The sequence below is a fragment of the Curcuma longa genome, chromosome 9, assembly GCF_044706935.1.
Source record: "Curcuma longa cultivar G26 ecotype Majalengka, Jawa Barat chromosome 9, ITB_CL_G26_1.1, whole genome shotgun sequence".
Classification (NCBI taxonomy): domain Eukaryota; kingdom Viridiplantae; phylum Streptophyta; class Magnoliopsida; order Zingiberales; family Zingiberaceae; genus Curcuma; species Curcuma longa.
The window spans coordinates 10,112,343-10,133,484 of NC_133869.1; the positions used below are offsets into that span (position 1 = coordinate 10,112,343).

General features: G+C 34.9%; 4 protein-coding genes and 1 non-coding gene across 6 annotated transcripts; 2 read left to right on the forward strand and 3 right to left on the reverse strand.

The window, feature by feature from the left end:
- Positions 1 to 141: 141 nt before the first annotated feature.
- On the reverse strand, positions 142 to 2,121 carry LOC141834991 (small ribosomal subunit protein eS24z). The gene is made up of 5 exons (XM_074722409.1): positions 1,974 to 2,121; positions 1,850 to 1,891; positions 1,582 to 1,752; positions 422 to 508; positions 142 to 323 (listed from the first exon to the last, which is right to left on the reverse strand). The coding sequence occupies exons 1-5, from the start codon at positions 2,046 to 2,048 to the stop codon at positions 282 to 284; spliced, it is 417 nt and encodes a 138-aa protein (XP_074578510.1). The 5' UTR covers positions 2,049 to 2,121; the 3' UTR covers positions 142 to 281.
- Positions 2,122 to 3,657: 1,536 nt separating this feature from the next.
- On the forward strand, positions 3,658 to 9,410 carry LOC141835424 (uncharacterized). The gene is made up of 14 exons (XM_074722878.1): positions 3,658 to 4,301; positions 4,410 to 4,450; positions 4,905 to 4,974; positions 5,046 to 5,194; positions 5,307 to 5,402; positions 6,742 to 6,812; positions 7,488 to 7,549; positions 7,646 to 7,709; positions 7,813 to 7,897; positions 8,012 to 8,138; positions 8,229 to 8,302; positions 8,392 to 8,452; positions 8,529 to 8,662; positions 8,733 to 9,410. The coding sequence occupies exons 1-14, from the start codon at positions 4,226 to 4,228 to the stop codon at positions 9,072 to 9,074; spliced, it is 1,452 nt and encodes a 483-aa protein (XP_074578979.1). The 5' UTR covers positions 3,658 to 4,225; the 3' UTR covers positions 9,075 to 9,410.
- Positions 9,411 to 10,703: 1,293 nt separating this feature from the next.
- Positions 10,704 to 10,775, forward strand: TRNAW-CCA (transfer RNA tryptophan (anticodon CCA)). Its single transcript has one exon. It is a non-coding gene; the product is annotated as a tRNA-Trp (tRNA).
- Positions 10,776 to 13,750: 2,975 nt separating this feature from the next.
- Positions 13,751 to 15,263, reverse strand: LOC141835266 (FCS-Like Zinc finger 6-like). Its single transcript, XM_074722700.1, has 2 exons — positions 14,774 to 15,263; positions 13,751 to 14,112 (listed from the first exon to the last, which is right to left on the reverse strand). The coding sequence occupies exons 1-2, from the start codon at positions 15,184 to 15,186 to the stop codon at positions 14,031 to 14,033; spliced, it is 495 nt and encodes a 164-aa protein (XP_074578801.1). The 5' UTR covers positions 15,187 to 15,263; the 3' UTR covers positions 13,751 to 14,030.
- Positions 15,264 to 16,705: 1,442 nt separating this feature from the next.
- On the reverse strand, positions 16,706 to 21,072 carry LOC141835298 (protein SCO1 homolog 2, mitochondrial). 2 transcript variants are annotated; one of them, XM_074722736.1, is made up of 8 exons: positions 20,837 to 21,072; positions 19,051 to 19,183; positions 18,844 to 18,919; positions 17,828 to 18,034; positions 17,518 to 17,607; positions 17,294 to 17,426; positions 17,096 to 17,222; positions 16,706 to 16,858 (listed from the first exon to the last, which is right to left on the reverse strand). In XM_074722736.1, exons 1-7 carry the CDS (start codon positions 20,911 to 20,913, stop codon positions 17,114 to 17,116), a joined length of 825 nt encoding a protein of 274 aa, XP_074578837.1. In that variant the 5' UTR covers positions 20,914 to 21,072; the 3' UTR covers positions 16,706 to 16,858; positions 17,096 to 17,113. The 2 variants fall into 2 exon arrangements, with proteins under 2 accessions (XP_074578837.1, XP_074578836.1); XM_074722735.1 differs by lacking the exon at positions 16,706 to 16,858 and having other exon boundaries at positions 16,985 to 17,222.
- Between the last annotated feature and the right edge of the window lie 70 nt (positions 21,073 to 21,142).

Sequence of the window (21,142 nt, forward strand, 5' to 3'; positions counted from 1 at the left end):
GATCAAGGAAATATTCTAACATATATTGGCAAAAGTTCAGAATTCCAATAAGCTAGGAAACAATACCAGACACAATGTAGAGCTTGGAAAAGTTTGATAGAACACTCAGTGAGCAAAATGATGAAAGCAGGAAGTTAAGAATAATATCACAGGTGATCAAAAGCTAAATTTAAGTTAAAAAGCTGCCCATATTGACCAAATACAAAATCATGATTCTGAGGTAAATCAGCAAAAACAAGAAAAAATAAACACAAACTGTTATCAAGGAAGATGATGATTGCTCATTTCTTCTTTCCTGCCTTAGCAGCATCTCCTGCCTTTGTCTGGAAATTGAAACATGAAAAACAGTAAGCATATCTAGGGTTAGCTCACTACTCGAGATCTAAATTTTAAAAAGTGATAATATTGGATGGGGTATTACCTTCTTAACGCCGCGGATCTTCTTTGCCCTGTTTTTCCTTTCCTTCATCTGCTTCCTGGATTTTTCTACCTTGGTTGCAAGGCCATTCTGTCAAAACACAATGCAGATGATAAAATTAGTTTCCATGATACTAATAAAATTAAAGATAAGTCTATGCTAACAAAATATTGGCAATCTTCAAGTCATTTTCAGTCATTCTGAAATGTAAATTGTGAAAATGCTAAGAATTCTGAGACTGTTTTAAGTTTACATAAGCATCTCCTCAAATGCTGGAACAGCTGGCTACTGTTTATAGCCTAAGCTTGAAAATAATATTACTCTAGCAGAGTAAGCAATATAGCAAAATATATGGTTAAACTTTCAAATGATTCAAACAAGCACTAATATTTTGACTAATGCCTACTGTTAACCACAGCCAATAACCTTAACAGAGAATTGCAAAAAAAATATATTTGTAAAGAGTATAAGATATTATGCCAGGATCATAAGCACCATCATCTAGATAACAGACAATAATTTGTAACATTCTGGGGTCACTCTGAAATCGAGGATATGAAAAAAGTTAAGAATTCTGAGACATTTTTTTAAGTTTAGACAGAGCACCTTCCTTAACTACTGCAACAACTAACCATCTTTTATGTTCAAATTTTGCACGATAATATTACTCTCCTACCAGAGATCAAGCAATATAGAAAATTAAAAACTTGGCAAAATTTCAAAGATAAATAAACTGATCTTCCAACTAAGTATAGTTAACCACATCCAATAAACCAAGCAGAGTAGTACAAAAAAACAAATTTGGTCAACTGAATAGAGTAGAAAGTATGATGCCGGGATCAAAATTACTGCAATCCAGATAACAAACAATAATTTGTAACATTCAGAGGCCACAGGATGGAGAGAAAGTGGCACGCCCTGATAAGCCAATACTTGGGATCATATTTCTCTGCGTTTTGCAATGATAACTACAAGAATCAGTCTTCCAACTAGTGTCTACGATTAACCACATCCAATAAACTTAACAGAAAACCGCTAAAAATCTGATTTTGAAATAAGTTTGAGAAGAAGGTATTACAACAGAAGCATAAGCGCCATGATCTAGATGACAAACAACAATTTGAAACCTTCTGGTGAAACGAGATGGAGATATAGAAGCGTACCCTAATAAGCCGATACTTGGGCTCATACTTCTTTGCATTCTCTACGGTGTCATAGATCAAACCAAATCCCGTCGATTTGCCACCTCCAAAGTGCGTCCGGAATTTGAACACAAAGATTGTATTAGGATCCTTCACTTCATAAAGGCTCGCCAACTTCTCTTTCAATTCCGCCTAAACCACACAAACCAGAAATCGTACCAGTTCAATTCCAACAGCAAGAAAGGGCGTCCACCACCAATGCAAGGCGAACATGCAGAATAGAGCGTACCTTGGAGACGTTGGCTCTCCCAGGGTGAAGAACATCGATGACCTGAAACCAACCAAGATAAATCACAAAAAAGGCTTCCACAATATTATAGATCAAAAGGGAGCCAAGGGCCTAAGAAACCAACGAATTGCTTCCTTGAAAGAAGGCGATTGGTCATGAACTTGCGGGTGCGAATGGTGACCGCCTTCGAATCTGCCATCTTCTCTCTCTCTCTCTCTCTCTCTCTCTCTCTCTCTCTCTCTCTCTCTCTCTCTCTCTGCAACGAGCGGCGACGGGAAGACGCAAGGCAACTTGTATAAACCCTAACCGTGACGTCGGCCTTATATAGTAAGCCATAGAGGGAGTTTAATGGGTCCGCATACTGATCTGGTGGAGGCCCAATTATTAAATTGGGCTCAAGCCCATTATCTGAATTACATAATTTAATTAATTTTAGCTTAAAAATTAAAAAAACATTTAATTTTCCAAAAAATGTACCCACCCTTCTTGAAAAATATTAAAATAACATCCTATTTATATTTTTTATTTTTAAATTATCCGTATTCAATTATATCTTAATTGCTACAAGTAACTAAAATATAATTGTTTAAAATAAATCATTCAATTTAATTAAAATTATTATATTTAAAATACTATTTACTAATTTGCTGAAAAGTTAGTTCACCTCTATTGTATTAGTTATGACATAGTTATTAAAATTATAGTAATTGTGAATAATGATTATAATAATTTTTAAATACCAAAATTAATTATTATAAATAATTTTAATAATAAAAAATAGAAAATTAAAACACCTCGCTACAACATTTATAAATTTCATCTCAAATTTAATCTGAATTATTCTTGAAATCCATTATTACTATTGATAAAAGGTGGTCTTCAATGTCGATCTCATAATTATTTAAATATCTTTTTAGGTGGAAAATATTTTATCCAAAATTATTCTAAAGGAGACGCTTTGATTAATCAAAATTTTATTTTATTAATCAAATCTTTCACAGAAATGATAAGTTAATAAAAAAATAAGTTTAATTTTGAGGAATTAATTAATAATTTTGTTAATAGACGATTGATAAATCCTAAGTTAGTCTCATTGAGACTTATTTTGGGGTGAATGATTAGAATAAATCGGTTTGATGCCCCGAGAAAAATTTTTCACCGACCATCAGATGAATAAATCAGGAGGAATTTTGAAGACTGTACATATTTTGAAAAAAAAAAAGGGATAAACTACTTGGTGAATTAATGACAGCTAACTCAGAACGTTTCTAATTATTTCAAGCATCTTTTGATTGCACTTCTCATCATATAAAAGAAAAATTTCTATAAATACATCAATAATTGAATATGAAATTTGTAGTTCGGTCCTACAACCATTTATGGGGAGATAACATTATCTCAAACTGTACTTCAGTACTCTGCTATGTGACAACCTGAATATTCTATTGAGCGATCAATCTTCAATATTTTTCTTCACCATTGTTAAAATTCCATCCCGTGGTGTATGTTTTTGAGAATTTTGAAACTTTAGATGTCTTTTGGTCAAGATGACATTGAACATGAAATGGATCCCTTTTAATTTTTGCTCTTAAATTTAATGTTATATATTACATATATATGATTTGGTATAAATAATTTGATTTATTTACGACAAACAACCCAAAATGGCAGTAAAGAGAATGAAAAATTATTGAGGGTGTTTTAACAAAATAATAAAAGTGTGGGATTAAAATGATTATTTTTTCTCAAATAAATTAATAATATTCCACGGTTGGATTTATGCTTTATCAAGCGATTATATGCCTCATTATCGCGGAGAGTTTTGTTGAATTTTGTTGTCGCCTCGTCTCCTGAATCCAGATCTTGGCAACCGCCGGATCCGATCCTTTTTAGGGCAATCGGCGATCATTTCTCAGGCGGAGTGTTTTTGGTCGCTCGAGTCGGCGGATTTGTAGTCTTCTTGGATTTCTGTGAAGATTTGTTCGATCAGAATCGGTGGGCGGACGGGAACATTTACACTCATTGAATCGGTTGTCGCAGGGGATGTCGCTTCGCTGAGGATGCGTGTGGGATCTGGGTGGAGGAGTAGGGCTCCAGTTCGCTGCGGTTTCATTTTTAGGGCTTTCTAGATCTAAGATTGAAGGAGTGAGCAGTTTGGTTGTGCTTCTCTTCTTGGATATATGCAAATTGGTTGCTTGGATTGTTCTCGATTTGTTTCCTCACCGGAAGACTGTTGTGCGGTGGCTAGCTTTTCGTTTGTTGGTGGATGAGAGTTGTTGGGCTGAATGCTACAATTTTTATGATTGATGATCTAGAGATCTGTGGTTTTGTTCTCGTTTGAGTGTTGTGGGTGTATTAGGGTCTCGATCCTAAATCATGGATCACGTGATCGGTGGAAAATTTAAGCTTGGGAAAAAGATCGGTAGCGGTTCTTTTGGCGAGCTCTACCATGGTATGCCGTATTTCTATGGCCTTTGCGGATCAATATTGTAGTTTTTTTTTAGATTTATTATCACTTTTGTTTGCTTTTCCCCATTTCTTCTTGGTTGGTTTGATTCAGGTGCTAACATTCAAAGTGGAGAAGAAGTGGCAGTTAAGATGGTACGTGGTGCTACGATATACACAATCGCAACACATTATCTTCAAAATATTTCCATGCAACCTTTTCTAAGATGAGTCAATTAAAAGACTACTCAAGTTTGAATCTTAATGTGAAACGTGGGAAATGCTTACCAGTAAGATTTTTAGCTGAAGGTTACGAGGAGGTTCATTTTTTATTTTGTGTGTTTTTGTTCACTTGGAAGGTTATAACTTATAATCAGGGAAAGAATTAGGCAAAATGAACTGTATCTCGAGGTGTGCAATCGTCTTGTTTAAGTTTTGTCCTCTCTGTTGAAGCTTTCTAATATATTTCTAGCCTATTGAAAAGTGTGGTCGCTTTTCTTATTTACTTGCATTAATTTAACTTATTTGTATATACTATTGGTTTAGTCTTGTACTTGAATTTGGTCTATTTTATACCCGTCTGATCTCAGCATTTACTAATTATGATCAGGAATCTGTGAAGACCAAGCATCCTCAGCTTCATTATGAATCAAAGGTGTATACAATTCTCCAAGGAGGAAGTAAGTAATTATGATCCATTTGTCTTCTCGGTTGATGCACAATGATGATTTAGTTTTGCATTTCCATGCAGCTGGAATCCCCCATCTGAAATGGTTTGGTGTAGAAGGAGAATATAACATTATGGTCATCGATATTCTTGGTCCTAGTCTTGAAGATTTGTTCAACTACTGCAATCGGAAGTTCTCAATGAAAACAGTATTAATGCTTGCAGATCAGTTAGTAAGTTTATATTTCCCCTTGGATTTTAGTTTGATATTTCAAAATTATATCTTTGATAGTTCTGAAATTATGCTCTTGAAGCACCGTCATAATACTTATTTGTTTTTGAAAGATAAACCGGGTTGAGTATATGCACTCGAAGGCTTTTCTTCATCGTGATATAAAGCCAGATAACTTTCTTATGGGCCTTGGCCGTAAAGCTAATCAGGTGTGTCTATAATACATCTACATTCTGCTTCTAGAAGTCAGGTCGATATGTTTTAGCTTAAGTTAGCTGCAACTGAATAACCTCTTGAGTATGATGCTCGTTATAATGCATGTAGATATAATCAAAATTGTTCCATATGCTATTTCCATGTTAAGTTTGTTATTAATAAGGGCCAAGGAAAAACATGCCCTTAATGACCTGTCTGAATTTTACTTTGAACAAGCATTCCATAAATGGCCTAATGGATTATTTGGTTAACTAGTACTACCTCTCCTAAGTATATATCCATGGCTGATAATCACATAAAGCAAGCTTTCTTGAATGCTTTTATTCTGAATGAGAGAGCTTTGATAAACTATCTTTATAGAATCCTCATGTTAATACATCTTTAGCTTCGTTAATAATTGTATTTATGTTATTATTGATATCAGTAAATTTTCCCAGGTTCATTGTGATTCAAGGGATGTCATTTTATTTTGCTTAGAACAGTTTTGAGTTGATAATTTTCTTCTTGACAGTTCTTCAGTTCCAAGTAGTACACATGCTTTGGATGATTGTCAGTAACTTATAGAGCAGATCACTTAGATCCGATAACTTAGTTTTCAGAATGATGCCTCTGATAATGCATGTGAGACTATTTCATTGTAACTCCTACTGATGTCAATTGACTTAATTGAAATTTACCTGAACTAGAAGTTTTGAAGTGGAGTTTCCAGCTTATTTGTCAAAAGTTGAAACTACTGTGATCAGTGATGACATATATCACTTTGTTAGAGGTATAAGGAATAAAATATATGGTGTATGGGACATGAGACCTTTAGAAAAAATTATGAAATTGGTTTTTTGTAGGTTCACAATCAAGCTTTGGAAAATTTATTTATTTACTCTTGATGTCTTAAATCCTATTTACTCTTGATGTCTTAAATCCTATATTTGATAAGTGCATTATGATTAGCTATTCTATCGATTTCTAGGTTCTATGCAAGAAACGTGACCTAATTTGCCACGACTGCACTTGGCCAAGTTCAAAGCCATGCTTGCCATGTTAAACCCGCCATTACAAATAGATTTATTAAACTGACTGCTCGCTCAAGTCTTAACTGTGATTACTATCCGTCATCCCTGTTAACAATACCAACTAGGTAGACTGATGATGTTCTTTCTTCTTTCCTATCTTTGTGAGGTTTGTTGTTTTTCGTGACAAGATTTCATTGGCATCTGTATTAATATCCTGCAAAAGCTAGATTTGGTGCAACTAAGTGATAAGTATGACATGTTGTTTTATGAAAACAGTATTTACTTTTCTTATTTGTTGGTTGTTATTCCTTTGTTTTCTCAGGTTTATGTTATTGATTATGGTCTTGCAAAGAAATACAGGGATTTCCAAACCCATAAACACATACCTTACAGGTAATCAAAACTTGATCTTGATATGATAATTCTGAAAATATCTTTTGATTGCTAATACATTTTGCATATTGACATTGATGTTATGAAAATAGTAACAAGCATGTTGAGTCTTAGATGAGATATTCTTGTTTTTCTTAGTTTATTGTGTAATTTTTACATATTTTCTTCATGTTGATACTAGCCACTGCCAGTAAGACTTTTGAGCCCCTAAAAATTCATCTTTACCCTACATGGATTGTTAACCTCAAGGTGCCTAACTTGCTATTAGAGGGGAAAATAAAATTTGAGATGTTCCTGAAGTTTTTCTAATCAAGATTAATTAATGCGTTTCAGCTTGCACAGTCAGTTTCTATAAGGAAATGTTTTGTGAACAAACAAATGAGCATAACAATAGATGACCTTTGGTTACTAACAAGACACGTACAAACTAAACTGAACAGAGAGTTGTCTTTATATAAGCAAGTTTTGTCTGTAAATGGACTTTTTTTGGAACCTTGATCTTGTTTTCATTTCCTCCATGCATCCTAATGAATTTGATATATTTTACATCTTATCGTGGGTTTGGTAGGTGTGTTTGCTTATTTACTTTGACGGTAGGTGTTCCTCTTTGTTATGTCCTGATGCTATAGTTAATAGTTCTTGGTTTGGGGGTTTATATGGTGTATCCATTTACAGAGAGAACAAGAACCTTACAGGAACTGCAAGATATGCAAGTGTTAATACACATCTAGGACTTGGTGAGTTTCTTGGTCCTTAAATATTGATGCTGGTATTTTGTCCTGGCGCACAGTTCTTTTTGTTGTTTACTGATGTTTATATATGTTTACATGCAGAGCAAAGCCGAAGAGATGATTTAGAATCTCTTGGTTATATGCTTATGTATTTTTTAAGAGGAAGGTTAAAATCATTCCATCTTACAGCCTTTTTTTTTTTTGTCTTTGTTACAATTGGATTCCTTTTTACATGATGATATCTCTGTTTGTTTTACTTTTTGCTTCAGCCTTCCTTGGCAAGGGCTAAAAGCTGGCAATAAAAAGCAAAAGTATGATAAGATTATTGAAAAGAAATTGCTTACCACTGTCGAGGTGATTCAGAATCTTACAAACATGGGACAAATTTAATCAACAAGTTTACTCATCAGACATTTTCACTTAATGATTGTAAGAGAAATTTTGGATGATCTATGTTGTATAATCCAGGCACTTTGCAAGTCATTTCCATTGGAATTTACGTCTTACTTCCACTACTGTCGATCCTTGCGGTTTGAAGACAAGCCAAATTATTCTTACCTGAGGGGCATGTTCCATGACTTATTTATTCGAGAAGGTCAGCAAAAGCACAATTGACGTCTAGTGTTCTCCTCATCCATTTTTGTTGAATATGCATGAATTTGGCTCTCGATCTGTGTTGTCACAGGATATCAGTTTGATTATGTTTTCGACTGGACTATATTGAAGTATCCTCAGATCAGTGCTAACCCTCGACTGCCTGTATGTTTCTCAAGATTGTCTTGCTATTTGTCTATTTTTACCTTTTTCGATGTCTTTGATTATGATTATGAATATTATTTTTCTTTCAGCAAGTGAGTGATAGGAATGGAGCTCCGGTCCCGTTCTCTGAAAGGCCTGAAGGAACTTCAGGTTCTGTTTCTTTTCTGAAGTTTCATCATAATCATCGACAAAGTTTTCCTGCTAAATTATTTCTGCTTATTATCAGGACCCATGATTCGTGATAGATTCTCAGCTGCAGTCGAAACACTCGCCTGGATGAATGCCTCCGGCTCCGGTCATCACGGTGACAATTCCAAGCGCAAATCTCCCAATCACGTACTGTTATCGTCAAAGCAAGCTGTAAGTTCAATTTGTTTCTGACCGAGGTGGATTATATGCGTCGACGACATAATTCTGCTTCTACTTTCAGGTTGATTCTGAGAAAATCCGCCCATCATCTCGCAATGGAAGTACTTCAAGGAGGGCTACTGCCTCTAGTGGCAGACCCAGTTCCGTCGAGCCTAGCAATGCACGCAACGGCAGAACAAGCGGTATATTTTCAAGCAGCAACCGACCATCCAGCAGCAGTCATCAAAGAGTTCAGCAGCCTGCAGGAGAGTCAAGGTCATCATCCATCTCCAGAACAGCGGTTCGAGGAACTCGTAACGAATCTCTTCTCCGCAGCTTCGATCTCCTCTCCCTCGGCACCACCGAGAAGGCAAGAAGCGGAAGTAAACAGAAAGCAAACCAATCTCCTATCCTTCCACCATAAGATCAAATGGTGATGCCCTTGAGCACATTGTCTCTTGCCTGATGCCAATAAAATGTAGTTACAAAACCCAAAACTTTCTGACCGAGAATCTTTCACATCAATTAAGGATTTGAAGGGCAATAAACTGCATAAGAGCCCGTGTGTTTCAATCTCCTATCCATTTTTTTCTCTTAATTTTTAGTAATATTTGTTGCAAAAGTAATTAATCAGCATTAACAAGGGTATAATTGTTGTGTGTGATTCCATGAACTTCTTTGTGAGATGTATAATTGTTGTGTGTGATTCCATGTATTTCTTTGTGAGTTTTATTTCTAAGTTGTTGAAATGGTTGGTTCATCTTGTTGTCTAGATCTCAAGGGTTTTTTTTTTGTTGTGTTTAAAATTTTTTGTTCAGTTATTTTTCACATTTATCGTAGTATTAATAGATTTTGTTTAATAATATAGATATAAGAGATTTTTATATTAAAAGATTGTAAAAGGATAGACTAGAGACTTTTGTATATATAAAAAATTCCTATTAAAATATTTGGTTAACTCATTTGGTTTAACTAATCATCACGCTCATAAGGAATATGTTGTTGTTATAAGCGTAGTCGAATTGGTACTTAGATGGTAGAGTTATTATATTAGACAAGGATTGATTTTTGTAATGTTTATTCTTTTGAGATTTATGTCCTTCAAGCTAAGAGATCGTTTAGTATTGTGGTTTACTCATCTTGTCTCATTGTAGGGGTGTAATCAAACTGAGCCGAGTCGAACAGTAAGAGGCTCGAACTCGAGCTTGGTTCATTTTTCTTAAGCTCGAGTTCGGCTCGAGTTCAATTCGAGCTTTAATTCTTAAGCTCGAGCTCGGCTCGTAATGAAATTAAATAGTTCGCGAACGGCTCGAGCTCGATTCGAAAAAGGTTCGTTTTAAAGTTAAACGAATTCAGTTTGAGCTTGGTTCGAAAATAGCTCGTTTAAAAGTTAAACGAGCTTAGTTCAAGCTTGACTCATTAATATATAATATTTATAACTCATGTAATATATATATATATATATATATATATATATATATATATATTCGCAAATCTCTTAATAAACACGTTCGTGAGCCTTTAAACGAACATGTTCGCAAACATGTTCGTGAATCTTTAAACGAACATGTTCGTGAATCTTTAAACGAACATGTTCGCGAGCTCACTAACCAAATACTGTTAAGCTCGAGCCCAGCTCGATAATATTTTCGAGCTCGAAATCAGGCTCGAGCTCGGCTCGTTAACTTAATCGAACGAACTCAAACGAACTTTTTTTCGAGTCGAGACTCGAATAGCTCGTGAGCAGCTTGACTCGTTTACACCCATATCTCATTGTAGGGTTGACGATGAGGGGTACTTAGGCGAATGTTATCATATGTTTGTTTGTCCTTGCGATCTAAGTAGTTCATTTGGCTACATAACAATTTAACTTGTTCGATCTATCTGGCTAACTTGTCGCAATGGTTCTACTCGATCATTGAAGGATATGGACCTTACTTTCAAACATAGGTTTATAACCAATCTTAGATTTGGACTAGCAAGTTTAACATGATTAGTTAATCATTTATTATTTTGGCAGAAATACCTTTATTAAGATAGCAATTCAACAAGTGGATCCGTGGCGCAATGGTAGCGCGTCTGACTCCAGATCAGAAGGTTGCGTGTTCGATTCACGTCGGGTTCAATACCCATTTTTTAAATTATTTTTTTTAATGAAAAAGGTCTACATCTCAGCCGTAAGTTGATGATCAAACGATGGAGAATCGCCGTTGCTTGTCAAGTGGACATTTACATCGTTGCTCACATCGCCGTTTCTACCAGTTTTTTAATTGGACAAAACAATGGCCTCATTTGTGGGTCCCTTCTCTACCAAGAGGATGAATTAGTCGGGCTTACGAATGGTCAGTTTTATGGTCAGCTACTGCATTATTGAATTAAGCAGAATTTAACTCTTAATTAATGCATCAATATAGACTAATAATTTGCTAAAGCATTTGGATTAACATTATATTGTTCCAAATTAGTAATCTATTTTTTTTCGAACTTATTGTATCAGCAAAAAATAAATAATGTATTAAATTTTCAAATTAGTTTTCAAGAGAAAATATTAATATGTATACAAGATAATTAATCTAATTAATTTTTTTAAATAAAAATGGTGTTTGATTGAAAACTAAAGTAGTATTTGATTGAAATCCCTTCAATTCGCTATTTCCCTTTCTCTCCAAATAAACAAAACACCTCTCCAATTTCCTCTACAAGTAAATGCAAATAATTAGGAGAATATATTGTTTGCATGTTTTGGATTACCATGGCAGTTGGACCAAGTGATTCGAATAAGATCGAAATAAGAATATTATAAAAAATCTCAATCCGAATCCAACCGAACCCAAATCCCACCTTAAAAATTGTAAATTCGAACTTAGATAACCCGACCAATCCAAATAACCCAACAAACCCGATTAAAAAAAATATTTTTTTACTATTTTTTATGATAATTTTTTATTTTTATCTCAATACTTCATCATTATCATACTAACCTTCTCTTATTGAGGGCATCCCAATGGGAGATATTTGTCCGAGTGATTTAAAAAAATATCTTCATGGACAAATATCCCCCGTTGTAGGGATATTTTAGCGATGATTAAAAATCACCTGTCATAAATTTGTGCTCAGTGATTTCTAATTTTTCTAATAGTAAAAAATTTAAAAATAAAGTAGTATAGATCTAGTAATTTTTATCCGTTAGATTTTATTTTTTTAATTTTTTAAATGTTGACTTCCAACGTTTCAATTTTGAAATTTATGAAATATTTATATTTTTATATTATATTATTTAAATAAAATATTAATATTAAATTAATTTTATATTTAATATTAATATTTTATTTAAAAATTATAAGTAATTTTATTTAAATATAAATTAATAAATTAATATTGGGCCATGAATATTTTGTTAATGAAATATTTAATTATGAAATTTAAAAATAAGATATTTAATAGGTGGGACTCATAAATATTTGATTTGTGAGATATTTCATTGTGAAAGTTGAAATATTTGAGAGATGAGAAATTTGATTGATAATGTGCATGTGGAGACCACCTACCACTGTGGATACCCTGATGTACATAAAACATCTTATCTATTAAAATAAAATTTAATTTAATCTTAAAAAAACTCTTAAACTCTAAATTTCAATCAACCTAGATCAATCAGAGCTCAACCCAATAAAAAAAAAACTACCATAACTTGATATTTTTCATGTTGACTCAGGTCGAATTCATTTTTAACGCCCCTAATGACAGTGGATCATTGGCCCAAAAATTTCGAAGTCACTAAATTATAAGGACTACCACAATAAGTTTGCCTAAAGATAAAGACATCCACATGCGGAAAATAATTTTCATTTGATTTAAATAAATTCAAAGCACGGTTAATACACATTAAAAATCAACCTTCAAAATATTCATCCCTAATAATCTTAATTATTTACAAGTGATTTACCACTTCATCACATGCAACATTTAATTTTAAATTTAAATAACTTCTTAGGCTACTAATGGTTCTAGTTGACTACTTAACCCCAATGAAGAATTGACAATTACACTCATTAGGCAATTCCCTAACCTTGGTAATTCAACTAAATGACCACAAAAAACTTTTTATATATTTTTTTAAATTTATAAGTCATACTTAGCGCGCCCCATTATCTTACAATCAAATCCTTTCCGACACAACCCACGGGTTAAGACACCTTTGCGTGACCCAATTGGTAGACCGAGCCAAGTCGAATCACAAACAACCTCTAGATCAATGAGTGGATATAACAAAGCTTGATAGAGAAGGATGCCTAAAACAATAACATCAATAATAATACATTAAATTATTTTTAAAATAAACTTAATAATCAACAAGGACAAATAAAATTTAAAGTTAAATTGGAAAAATAGGATGTCATAACTAAAAGGCTCTAACTTTGCATCCTTGCCCATCCTTTTCAATGAACAAGCAAGTGCAACAAAACCCTAAACCCTAAAACACTACACCATTGGACTCAGAGAGCTTGGTTGGAGTGACTCAATGCCTTCATTTCTCACCTTTCCCTCCCTTTACTCATTTAATCCAAAGCACAATTAGGCGAGGAGAGTTTGAAACAATCTCTCCAATCCAGTGTTTTCAAAGAAACAAGGTCGACAATGGTTTTCATAACATTTGCACCTTTTTAACTCTGCAAAAGATCTTTCCTTTAGCAAATTCAAGGACAAGACTAAACTAATTTTCATGTTTTGTGAACTAATCACAAGCCATAAACAAGTAGCAATACCAGGAAACAAGGCCTAAATAATTTGTGTGGTCAACCATCTGAACCATCAAGTCAACTGTGATCAGTGGCTACAATCCTAAAACTAAATGGTTTATCGAGACCATCCACAGGTTTGATGTAGGAAAGAGTCAGTCGAACCTTTAGAAGAAGTTTGGAATAAGATCAAAAGTGCTTGCAAGAATCACATGAGTCATATGATCACCAAGAACAGATTTGGTTTGGAGATTGTGGACAAAAGAAGAGAGAGCATAAAGCGGGCGAAGAATATATGGTGCTGTAACACTTCACATGAGGATCGAACATAGATAGGTTTTGCCATTACTTTGCATCTATATTCACAGAACATATTCTTCTAGAAATATGCAGCACATTGTTTTCTATATCCCTTCGATAACGAAAAGAAAAGATGGTGCACAATAATTAGCATAAGGTTCACATAATATGTTCTACCGACTGAAAATTATGCGGGAAAACTGCAGAATAATCCAGCTACAGCTACATGTACCTTGTTTTGTAGGATTTATAACACATTAGCTACCAATGTTGGAACTAGGCAGCTGCAATAGATTCACCATTGTCGGATTTCTCAGTCGTTTTGGTTGCTTGAGCATCCTTCATGGAGAGCATTTCTCATTGATCTCGACTTGGTTTATGTGTTGTTGCCTGCACTCGAGGCTACAGAAGGCAGTATCACCCCTGTGAAGAATGATGCAATACCAATTAATTGTCTAAGATTTTCCTAGATGAGCACAAAGCATAAAAAATCCAGCAATAATGACAGAATCTGTTTCACCAAAGCAATCTAATCAAAAAGCTAGGATCCAAGAAAGTTCTGTGCAAAGGCAATTTAAATGTTCATCCAACATATATGTGTACTTGCAAAGTGACCTTAAACTAGCAACACCACTGATAAATTTCTTCATATTCATCCATAGTTCTGATTAAAGAGTTTGATCACAAAAGATGCAGAAGATTAGCACGAAATGATTACAACTATCCTGAGGTTGCACAAAGATTTGAAGTATACTTTAGGAAGAAATAGGCTTGACAAGCAATTGAAGTCTTCAACATTTTGCATGAACAATTCAAGAGTAGGCATAAAGATGAATTCGAATTCCTGCACACTTCCAGTCATCAGAAAGGTAAAGAAACAGGTTTATTTAAGATCAGTATGTGAGCATTCAACCATCTCCATGATTTCCTATAGAGGTGAATCAAACAATTGTAAGAGCGGAATGGAAATCAGTTTTTTGGAATGAAATTGAGGGTGGAAAGAAAATGATAATGAATCAAAAGGACAAGAGATGACGAAGCATCCGAATCAAAGAAGATCCTCTCCTTTTCGGTGGAGAAATACCTGTACATGAAGGTGTCGCGTCCGGGGCCGAGGCGGCGCCTGCAGAGGCCGCAGGCCATGAAGAATGACGCGGTCTGAGCCACCTCGAAGCCACCGGAGTTCCTCCGCCTCCCACGTCCTCCGCCGCCGCCGCCCGGCGGAGCCACGCCCCCAGCGTTTTGACCAGCCTCGATCCAGTCAGCGCCCACTGAGACTCCTCCGCCGAGGGTCCTCAATTGCGACGCCGCCACGGCAGGATCCGCTTCCTCCGCCTGCCGATGATTAGAGTGGTCCTGGAGGAGGTGGGGATGGCCTCTCTGGCTGTCTCCGCTCACCGGCCGCGGGGCCTCTCCGTCGGCAGCGAACTCCGTCATGCTGGTGGTCCGACGCATCGGAGACCGAGGCCGAGGCCGCTTCCTTATCAGCCTCGGCATCCTTCGAGGCTTCGAGCTTCCTCCCTCTCTCGAGTAGCGAGAAAGAGAGGCAAATGATAAAGCGCAGAGAAAGCAAAGCGGTGACCGGAAGAAACGGAGGTGAGATGACCGCCGAGAGAGAGAGCGGTCATGGGAATGAATAAGAAGAAATGTCGTGTACCCCCTTTATCTTTATTTATTTTACAAAATACCCTCGTAATTTTAAATCTGCAAAATACCGAGCTCTCATCATTTAACCTTTATCTATTATTATAATACAGCAATTTATACTCACCATGGATGTACTACAATAAAAAAAAAAGTCTAAGTGCCTCCCAGTGAAGAATATCATGGATGGAATCTCAATTAGTGTAAAATTATGTTCTTTAGTGAGAAAAACACCATGATTCAAATTCCCTAGTGGGTCATAATTGATTACTCGATAAAATATTATTTTAATAAAAAAAAATAGATTCAGTCAATCCAACAACATTATACGATCAATTTCATAATTATCAGTGAAAAGATAAATGGAAAAGCTACAATTAACTATGATGAAGGAGAACATTAGCTCGACTTCGTCAAGATTTGATCTTTATTCACTTCAACAACCCTACTATATCATAACCAACTCAATTATATCCCAAAAGTAAAAGTTTAACGAAAGATAAATTGTAAAGATCTTATCATCGATGTCCAACAATGAGCACTATTTAAATTTATCTTGAAAGTCGATCAAAAACTTTCGTGAAATCAAACCCATCATCCCAAAATTAATTGATTCAAAAAATTAAAACCCAAAGTAATCAAAAAGATACTTAAATTATATATATATATATATATATATATATATTTAAATTTATTCATCAAAACTAAGATACTTAAATTATCAAATATAAATATGCATATATTATGACTATTTATCAAAAGGTACGTCAACATTCAAAATTTTAATCAAAGAACACATTTATTTATTACGTCACGTCAAAAGGTACTTCAAAATTCAGAAAAAAAATAATCGTGCTCAATAGAGCTCATTTAGTACGATCTTACATAAAATAAAATCTAAAAACTTTCAATTGACTCTAAAAAATATTTATATTTCCCCGATTGCCCTCACAGTTTGAAAACATTATCATGTTTTCTTTACTTTGCCTCCTATATTTTAGTAAAACTTATCTTGACTATAAGAAACTAACTTTCAGTAAATTTCAATTAAATTGCTGTTTGATTCTCATTAACTTCATAGAATATGGTTTAAAATTCACTCCAATATCAATTGAAACCTTGTAAATAGCTTAGTTTGACCCTCTTTTTGAGTGATCAAACCCCCTAACCTGATTCCCTATTAATTAAAAAAAAGCTTATGTTTACTTGGACGAGAGAAGAGTGGATAAACATAATAATTATTTTATCAATATTATTATAATAATTTGGATAAAAATTATTAGTTTTTTAACTCAAATTGTTACAATATAAGAACTACACATAACAATTTAATATACTAGAAGTAATAAAAATAAGAAAATAATTGATTTTGCCTTGTGAAACAAAGGGCACCACATGCTACCGGCTTACCTCAATTCCTCCTCTCTTTTTCTCCACTAAATCAATTTGGGAGGAAGCGAAACAGTCGCTAATTCTCACCGCGGAGGAGAAGAATGAGAGGTGACCAATTATTGGCGCAACAAGCCTGATATTGTGACAGAAAAATTCTAAAAAGAGAATAATTTGAAAGGGACGTAGTTAAACATAAATCATTATTTAAAAAAAAACTTTTTACTTTTTTTTTTTTGTAGAAATTCTTACAATGCAGGTGTAAGAATCAGCCAATTGAAATGATTCACAGTTAAAGTTTGAGGAAAATCAATAAAAAATGGAAATTCTAGAGGGCTTTTGTATCTGTTTATTCATAACAACAAAGGTTTACCTCAGTTAGCTGTTTTGTTCATCTTGAACCTTTGTTTACCTCCATGATTATGGTATCAGCCAATTGTTGTGGATCATACTCTGCTCCAAAGAATCTAACCATCTCCATATTAGGATCTAACAGGTACCTGAGTTGCAGCAAAAGCCATATCATCACTGCATGCTTAGCTTTAAGCAAGATCAGTTTTAGAAGCATTACATGTTATTCGACGATTCAACAAGATAATCTTGGCCTTCTTCGTCGACCTTCTTGAAGTATACGCGAAACTCCTGTGCTGTCTGTCTCACAGCAGATACAGGACCTGTCAGTCCTATGATCCTAGGATCAAATTCTGGGAATAAAAACTGAAGTAAGAACTAGAGCAGAAATGGCATGGCTTTTGATATTAAACAGAAAAAGGTATGCCAGCTGCCGATACCAACCTTTCAGATAAGCCTCAAGTTGAGCAGGGGTATCGCGTTGAGGATCGATGGTGATAAAAATCGGTGTGATCTTAAAATTGTAACTGTAGTCTGTTAAACGCAGTTTTTCAATGAAGAGTCGATCAATAATCTTCTATGTTAAAGAATAAGTCTTCTAGGCACTGTACAGATTACCATTTATGCATGTGCATATTATAATCTTTATTTGCACCATAAAGAAGATTTAAGTATGATGAAGTTATCTTACAACTAAAAGTAGTTTTAAAATATGGTTTAAAGGTAACCCAAAAGATTTGCCAGAAAATATCACCTAGTATTTTCATAACGTCAGCCATCTTTTTAACTTCTCTTGGACCAGCATCAGGTGATGAAGTGTACCCAAAGTACATCAGTACCCAGTTTCCACGGAAGGTTGACTCAGTTACAGTGTTATTTTCAGTATCGAACAGCTTGAATGGTCCACCAATAGCTGGTCTATTGTTATTATTCCTCCCATAACTAATACTTTGTTCTGAACCTGGAAAAGATTGCAAACGGTCAAGTTACAATTAAATAGTCAAAATGGCTTATATGAAATAATGGGAAAAATGAAAAGAAAAGAAAAACAAGAAGCAGATGAAATGCTCCTTTCTTTGGGATTGTCTGCTTGCATATTTTCTTCTTTTCCTGTTTAGCACAATCCCAGTAGTTAAATTAAGTGCCCACAAAATATTTTCTCAGTCATCCTCTATCTTTCCTCACTATGAATTCTAATTATCCTCAATTATTGTAAAGAGGATTGTAATTAGTACTCTATCATAAGTAATACCTTTTGGAATTAGTTCTCACTCTTCACCTCACATGCATAATGCAACTCCAGTTCGTTACTTGGTATGATAGAAGTTACCTAAGCATTTTTTTTATTGATTAAAGCAATCAGCAAACTGTTTACAGTGTACGTCCAGCTTATGTGACTATTTACTATCAACTAGGACAATAATTATACAGCATGAAAGATCCTAACATTTCAGTTTTGCTAATGGCAGGCAATATAATAAAAACACCACTGATTCTGCAGCTATCAGATATATAATTGTCTTTAATTGAACAATTATGTTTCACAAATTTATTCAAGGTCTGTGAGCGATAAATTCTTGATGTATTGCTCAGAGACATCTCAACAAACTAACAAACTAATTGAGAGGTTAAGGCTTATGTGTGAAAACAATTAGACTTCATATCAATTTGTTCACATTATATTGGATGCGTAAAAATAGACACCCATCTCACAAGCAATAAACATCTGTCAGTGTATATCAAGAGACTTAATAACAAAAAGATCCACACCTTTTAAAATTGCTCGTTTTTCATCATTATAGTGAACGTACAGGCCTGTACCAGCAATCAATAATACAGCTGCAGGCTGTGAGAAATCCAATAAAAAAATTTAGTCATGAGAATATCGATTGAAGAGATTTCAAAAGAATGGTTTAGGCAATAAACGTATTCAATAACAATCACAATGAATAAATTGATACTTTTCTGTCAGCATACAATAGCATAAGTGCTCCATGACCGAGAATGCAAGTGTTCACTATCTTCTAAAACTCGATTTTGTAACTTCTGATCCCTGTAGTTTGATCCATTACTGTACCAGCGAGATTGGAAGCAACGAGAATGATAAAGCCTACACGAAAAATGTACAATTATAATTTCCAAATTTATGATGGAACATACATATATACATGTATATGGACGTTCCTAAGGAAAATAAATACAAACAAACTCCTAAATAGACATTTGTTTTTAACATTTTGCTATCTTGTAACTAAGAAGCATGCTAGTTCTGGCATAGATTTTTCTCTAATAGAAACATCTCTGCACAAGCTATTAAAAGGGCATCTGACATGCTTATACATCATAAAAAAAACTGATACTGACTTTCATAAGTTGCACAATTTAGCATCAATTTTCCTTCCCAGTTCATTTTTTTTTAAAAAAAATTGAAACATTGAATATTTGCAGTCTCTTCATTCCTATGGCTATATATTTACTTGAATGAGACATCATGGTATCATCAAATCGACTAACTTTGTTTGCACCAGGGCATGACAGATGTATTAATAATCAATAAACTTTCAAGTTATGTATGCCACATACATGGCCTAATGTTTGTTTTCTGCCGAGCCACCAATCCAGTGGGAAAGGCATTGTGCTTAAGATACTATGATAGCAGTACTTGGACATGATCCCAAACCTCCCCGACATATTCAGGACAGTGGACTTGAGCGTTTGGCTTTAGATGGATACAACAAGGATAATTCTGTGAAGGAGGCTGTGATATCCTTATTGTGAAGTTAGTGATCATTATACTTAACAAGGATTTTGCAGTTCGTGTCAGGGCAATCGCTGTTAAATTCCATCTCTAAATTGCATAGATAAGCACATTTATAATGCACATGGTAGTCACTATTGCATAATGTGATGGTCACTGTTGGGTCATGTATAACAAAGCTGCATTATCTCTGGAATCATCTCACAATTATTTACAATTTATAGACAACCATTTCCCTAGGCCTCCACAATCCAGCTAGAAGAGTCCTCTTTCAATATTTTTACAAAATTAAACAATATTCATGTTTCCCTCTAATCTTGATTTCCTTGCATAAAAACTATACTCCCTTCACAAAATTAATTTGGCAATCATAATTTATCAACTCTCAAGAATTACAGTACTGCTAAGCTCACATGAAAAAGGAGTGTGATATATCAGGAATACTCAACCGGATAGCATGAAATAGTTGCAAAACTCGTAAGTTTATGCTGCATGAGCAAGAACCTTCAATGCATTATTTCATTTAATAAATGTTTTTAAGAGAAGGGATAAACTCACCGTGGTGTCAAATATTTGAACCAAACACCTTGGAAACTACTTCGAAGTTTAGAGACCTTTACCAATAATTTATTTGACACATTTCTAAACCTTTCAAGATTACCACACCAAAGATTACAAATCATTTATCTATTAAATGAGAAACACCACCACATCTTCCCACGGTAATTACAAGAGTGTAGAATAACTGCCAAGAACATCAAAAATCAATAGTTAATTTTATAAGATACCATAGCTGAAAACCCAAACTTACTAAGGACAACTTCCATAAAACATGTGCAAAGTAGGCACGCTAGAACTAAGTCCGATACTACGAGGATATGGATGGAATAAATGGGGGGAGTCAGCGTCAAATAAGACCATCGTTTGATGTAGAAATCAACGCGAACACATAATAGGCAAGGAAGATCGAACTAAAGTACTAATAAACACCGAAGCGATCTTAACCTAGGGAGTAAGGGAGTCGGATCTGAGACGGCTACCGCCGGGCGAACGGTTAACCTGCGGAGAGCGGAGCGGAGCATGCCGTCGGAGGGAAACCGCGCTGAAGAAGGAAGCTAAGTGGAGAATAAACAAGCAGCAATGATGCCGATGAGTTCCGCCATCGACGGTAGCTGGAGAAGCGAATCCGGCGGAAGGAGAAGCAGCAGCGGCGAGGTTTTCGGAAGGGCTCGTGCTCTCTCTCTCTCTCTCTCTCTCTCTCTCTACGCGTCTCTCCTCGTTCCCTATAAGCCACAGATGGGCCGGACCGTG

Excerpts from the sequence above, each read along its gene's own strand:
- LOC141834991 (XM_074722409.1), bottom strand. The coding sequence starts at position 2,048 with ATGGCAGATTCGAAGGCGGTCACCATTCGCACCCGCAAGTTCATGACC. Across the intron at positions 1,892-1,973 it reads TTCTTTCAAGGAAGCAATTC|GTCATCGATGTTCTTCACCC; the intron begins GTTGGTTTCTTA and ends GGTTGGTTTCAG. Across the intron at positions 1,753-1,849 it reads GGAGAGCCAACGTCTCCAAG|GCGGAATTGAAAGAGAAGTT; the intron begins GTACGCTCTATT and ends TGTGTGGTTTAG.
- LOC141835424 (XM_074722878.1), top strand. The coding sequence starts at position 4,226 with ATGGATCACGTGATCGGTGGAAAATTTAAGCTTGGGAAAAAGATCGGT. Across the intron at positions 4,975-5,045 it reads TACAATTCTCCAAGGAGGAA|CTGGAATCCCCCATCTGAAA; the intron begins GTAAGTAATTAT and ends ATTTCCATGCAG. Across the intron at positions 7,710-7,812 it reads ATGTATTTTTTAAGAGGAAG|CCTTCCTTGGCAAGGGCTAA; the intron begins GTTAAAATCATT and ends TTTTTGCTTCAG.
- LOC141835266 (XM_074722700.1), bottom strand. The coding sequence starts at position 15,186 with ATGCCGAGGCTGATAAGGAAGCGGCCTCGGCCTCGGTCTCCGATGCGT. Across the intron at positions 14,113-14,773 it reads CGCGACACCTTCATGTACAG|GGGTGATACTGCCTTCTGTA; the intron begins GTATTTCTCCAC and ends CATTCTTCACAG.
- LOC141835298 (XM_074722736.1), bottom strand. The coding sequence starts at position 20,913 with ATGCTCCGCTCCGCTCTCCGCAGGTTAACCGTTCGCCCGGCGGTAGCC. Across the intron at positions 18,035-18,843 it reads AAAACGAGCAATTTTAAAAG|GTTCAGAACAAAGTATTAGT; the intron begins GTGTGGATCTTT and ends AATCTTTTCCAG. Across the intron at positions 17,223-17,293 it reads GTTGAATCGTCGAATAACAT|GTACCTGTTAGATCCTAATA; the intron begins GTAATGCTTCTA and ends GCTGCAACTCAG.